This window comes from Penaeus vannamei, chromosome 40, assembly GCF_042767895.1.
Source record: "Penaeus vannamei isolate JL-2024 chromosome 40, ASM4276789v1, whole genome shotgun sequence".
NCBI lineage: Eukaryota > Metazoa > Arthropoda > Malacostraca > Decapoda > Penaeidae > Penaeus > Penaeus vannamei.
The window spans coordinates 6,362,496-6,367,495 of record NC_091588.1 but is presented as its reverse complement, the minus strand read 5'-3'; the positions used below and the strand labels follow the sequence as shown (position 1 = coordinate 6,367,495).

General features: G+C 42.6%; 1 protein-coding gene across 1 annotated transcript in view; it reads left to right on the top strand.

Moving 5' to 3' along the window:
• The first annotated feature begins 1,753 nt into the window (after positions 1 to 1,753).
• The window catches only part of LOC113819560 (tubulin polyglutamylase complex subunit 2), an 11,466-nt gene continuing 8,219 nt past the window's right edge, over positions 1,754 to 5,000 (top strand). The window contains exons 1-2 of the mRNA XM_070117290.1: positions 1,754 to 1,856; positions 3,781 to 3,948. Coding sequence (XP_069973391.1) covers positions 1,787 to 1,856; positions 3,781 to 3,948 — 238 coding nt within the window. The 5' untranslated portion in view covers positions 1,754 to 1,786. The remainder of the gene's footprint in view (positions 1,857 to 3,780; positions 3,949 to 5,000) is intronic.

Genomic DNA, 5,000 nt, shown 5'->3' with positions numbered 1-5,000 from the left:
TTCAATATCGACCCAATTTTATCCGATTTATTCAATAACGACCCAATTTTATCCGATTTATTCAATAACGACCCAATTTTATCCGATTTATTCAATAACGACCCAATTTTATCCGATTTATTCAATAACGACCCAATTTTATCCGATATATTCAATAACGACCTAATTTCGATATATTTTTGGTACCGATATAAAGAACTTTTGAAATAACAGCATATACCCTCATTAACATATTATATCATTATTATAACCTCACAACATCGTATACCTCAATGTGTTGAACAGATTTTACACTTTGCTATGCTCTCACATATCTCTTTATCTATTCATTTATCTATTGGTTGCTTCATCTATCCATTACCGTCTTCATCTATTCATTTTTCTATTCGTTGCTTCATCTATCCATTAATGTGTTCGTCTATTAATTTATCTATTGGTTGCTTCATCTATCCATCAACGTCTTCATCTATTCGTTGTTTTATTCGTCACTTCATCTATCCATTAGCGTCTTCATCTATCCATTTATCTTTTGTTACTCCGTCTATCCATTAACATCCTCATCTATTCATTTATCTATTGGTCATTTCATCTATCCCTTTATGTCTTCCTTTATTCATTTATCTATTCGTCACTTCATCTATCCATTAACTTCCTCATCTATCCATTTATCTTTTGTTACTCCGTCTATCCATTAACTTCCTCATCTATCCATTTATCTATTCGGCACTTCATCTATCCATTAACTTCCTCATCTATCCATTTATCTTTTGTTACTCCGTCTATCCATTAACTTCCTCATCTATCCATTTATCTATTCGGCACTTCATCTATCCATTAACTTCCTCATCTATCCATTTATCTATTCGTCACTTCATCTATCCATCAACGCCTGTACATAATAAAGTGAAAATACGAACCAAAATCTCGGTAGTAACTTGTACTTGATGGCTGTTGAGGAAAATATTTTTTTTAATTGAGAGAAAGTAGAATTAGAGACACTGTTAATTACTGCTGCAACGATGGCTCATATTACTATCATCTCTAATGGGAATTTCGTCTTAAAATGAATCTTGGATGTTTTTTGTATGTTGGTCATACGGTCGATATTGGAATGATAGCTTATTCTATGTAATATTGATAATGGTGAATAGGTGTAATGATGATTGTGATATGTCAATGATGATCATGGGTATAGTTGTGATGAAGACAAGAATGATGAAAAGGGCGTTGGTGATGGTAATGATAATAAGAATGATGATAATGACGAAAAAGATAATGATTATAATGATGATAGCAAGAACAGCAACAAAAATGATGATGATGATAATAATAATAATAATAGTAATAATAATAGTAATAATAATAATAATAATGATAATAATAATAATAATAATAATAATAATAATAGCAATAATAATAATAACAACAACAATAGTAATAATAATAATAATAATGATAATAATAATAACCTTAACTGTCATGATAATAATACTAATACCAGTAAAAATGATAACATTCTTATTAGAAAATACCACAGACATAGTCCTGAAAACGCGAGAAAAGGTGACCAGCGCGCATGCGTCGACCAGCAGCTGTTTACGTGGATCGTTACCATGGCAACGGGGACGCTACCTGGCCTAGCTACACGCGTGTTACTTCGACGAGGTGACTTTGTGCTGTGACGCAACTTACCATTTCGAATCAAAGTGATAAAGAACAGATCTCGAAGTGCACGAAATGGATAAAAGATAATCTAAGTCAAGTATGACCCTCGAGAAAATACGAAATGGATATCAAACGTGAGCGGGACTGCAATTTCATCACGGACTTAACCCTTGGACTCGTCGAGACGCTGAGTGAGTTCATCTCGGGACTTTGTTTCTTTGACGACTTAACAGCTGATTTCGCGAGTGTTTGTTTATTTCAAAGAGAATATCTAGATAAGTGGTATGTTCATGCTGAAATATATCTGCGCTGGGTATTTACATTTTGTTTTATGATATTTCCAAGAATAATTTTGAAAGATATGATAACGTATGTGTTTATATAAGATATCATTGCTGTAACTAATAATTTTGAAAAATATAATAAAATATCATGTGTCTTTATATAAGATATCATTGTTATAACTATTTTTTTCTTTAAATAAGATAAACATATAAATGCTACACCCAATCACAGTTATAAATATTTTTCTTCAGGTACGATCAACATAAATTCTATATCCAATCTCTTATTAATATATTACATTACTAATTAACAGTATTAGGAGTATTACACTTTTTTATGACTTTATATACATATATTAGATACCAATATTCTACTTATTTTCTAACATTTAAACTTGAAATTAGAAATCGCTAATACAATCATATCTCTATCTAGAATTACTTATATCTAAAATTATTGCGTCCCTTCCCTTTCACTTTTCAATCCAATAGATTATAAAAAAATGATGATATATAAATCTAAATCAAAAGATTTTCCCTTGACACTTTCACTTATAGAAAGCATCGCATATGAAAGCGATAGACAATGAAATTATTATTTTTTTTTAACGAGTATTTCTAGGTATCACTAAAGGCAACTTAAATTTCTTTTTGAAGCGAAAGTTATCAAGGAGTTTCGTAGATAAAATAAAAGGGAAATAGTGAATGAAGAAAGGGAAGGAGGAGAGTAGGAATAGGAGAAGGAGAAGGAAAAGGAGGAGGAAGAAAAGGAGGAAGAGGAGGAAGAAGAAGAAGAAGAAGAAGAGGAGGAGGAGGAGGAGGAGGAGGAGGAGGAGGAGGAAGAAGAAGAAGAAGAAGAAGAAGAAGAAGAAGAAGAAGAAGAAGAAGAAGAAGAAGAAGAAGGAGAAGGAGGAGGAGGGGGAGGGGCAGAATAAGGAGAGGGGGGAGGAGGAGGAAGAAGAAGAAGAAAAAGAAGGAGGGAGGAGGAGGAGGAGGGGGAGGGGCAGCAGGAAGAAGAAGAAGAAGAGGTGGAGGAGGAAGAGGAGAAGGAGGAGAAGGAGGAAAATGAGAATAATAGTAAGAAAAAGAAGATGAAGACGAGGAGGAGAAGGAAGAGATGGGGTGGAGGAGAAGAAAGAGGAAGATAAAGAGGAGGAAGGGAAAAGACCAAGGAGGGGATAGGGAGATGGAGAGGAAGAGGACTGTCAGAAGGAAAAATAAAGAGGAAGGAAAGAAGAAGAAGAAGACGTAATAAATGAAAAGTAATGAAAGAGAAGAATAAAAAGAGGAGGAAGAGGAAGTAAACCAGGATAACAACAATTACAACAAGAAATGAGTGATGAGTATAAACATTAAGAACACAATTACAAAAAAAAGAAAACAAATTATCACCATCACCAACATCACAAATTGTTCCATCATCACCATCACCAATAACAGCACCGCCAACAGCAAACACATCAACATACACACACACACACACACACATACAAACACACACATGTAGAAACACACATACACAAACACATACATACATACAGACATAAACACACACAGACAGACACAAACACTCACATGCACACACACACACACACTCACGTGCATACACACACACACAAACACATACATACAGACAGACAGACACAAACACACAGATACACACAGACAGATATAAACACACAGATACATGCAGACACATACAATACCCACACAACACACATACACACACATCACACACACACACAAACACCCCCCCCAAAAAAAAAAAAAAAAAATCCACAACTTTACCCCAACCCACCCTCTATCTCTCTCTCCCCCTCCCCCCCTCCAGGAAGCGTAGGCGGCGTGCAAGACGTGTGCGTGGTGGTGCGTGGCGGCGTGGACCGGGCGGCGGTGGTGGCGTGGGAGCAGCGCCACAACGTCGTCCTCGCAGCCACGCTACGGGCGCTCTACTCGGCCACCGACGGCTTCAAGCTCACCTGGAATTACGCGACGGCAGGTGAGGGGGGTGGGGGGAGGGGAGGTCGGTAGGGGGGGGGAATGAGGTTGGGGGTTGGGGTAGGGGGGGCGGGCGGGGAAGGGGGGTTGGGGGTCTCTACTCGGCCACCGACGGCTTCAAGCTCACCTGGAATTACGCGACGGCAGGTGAGGGGGGTTGGGGGGGGGGTCTACTCGGCCACCGACGGCTTCAAGCTCACCTGGAATTACGCGACGGCAGGTGAGGGGGGTTGGGGGGGGGGGGTCTACTCGGCCACCGACGGCTTCAAGCTCACCTGGAATTACGCGACGGCAGGTGAGGGGGGTTGGGGGGAGGGGGGGGGGGTACTCGGCCACCGACGGGTGCAACCTCCCCTGGAATTACGCGACGGGAGGTGTGGGGGGATGGGGGGAGGGGGGGGGTCTACTCGGCCACCGACGGCTTCAACCTCACCTGGAATTACGCGACGGCAGGTGAGGGGGGGTTGGGGGGAGGGGGGGGGTCTACTCGGCCACCGACGGCTTCAACCTCACCTGGAATTACGCGACGGCAGGTGAGGGGGGTTGGGGGGAGGGGGGGTCTACTCGGCCACCGACGGCTTCAACCTCACCTGGAATTACGCGACGGCAGGTGAGGGGGGTTGGGGGGAGGGGGGGTCTACTCGGCCACCGACGGCTTCAAGCTCACCTGGAATTACGCGACGGCAGGTGAGGGGGGTTGGGGGGAGGGGGGTCTACTCGGCCACCGACGGCTTCAAGCTCACCTGGAATTACGCGACGGCAGGTGAGGGGTGGGGTTGGGTGGTGGGTGGGAAGAGTGCTGGGGTTGGGGGAGGGGAGGGAGTCGGGAGGGGGAGGGGGTCTACTCGGCCACCGACGGCTTCAACCTCACCTGGAATTACGCGACGGCAGGTGAGGGGGGTGGGGTTGTTGGGGGTAGGGGTGGTCTACTCGGCCACCGACGGCTTCAAGCTCACCTGGAATTACGCGACGGCAGGTGAGGGGGGTTGGGGGGAGGGGGGGTGGGTCTACTCGGCCACCGGGTACGGGTTCAACCTCACCTGGAATGGGTAC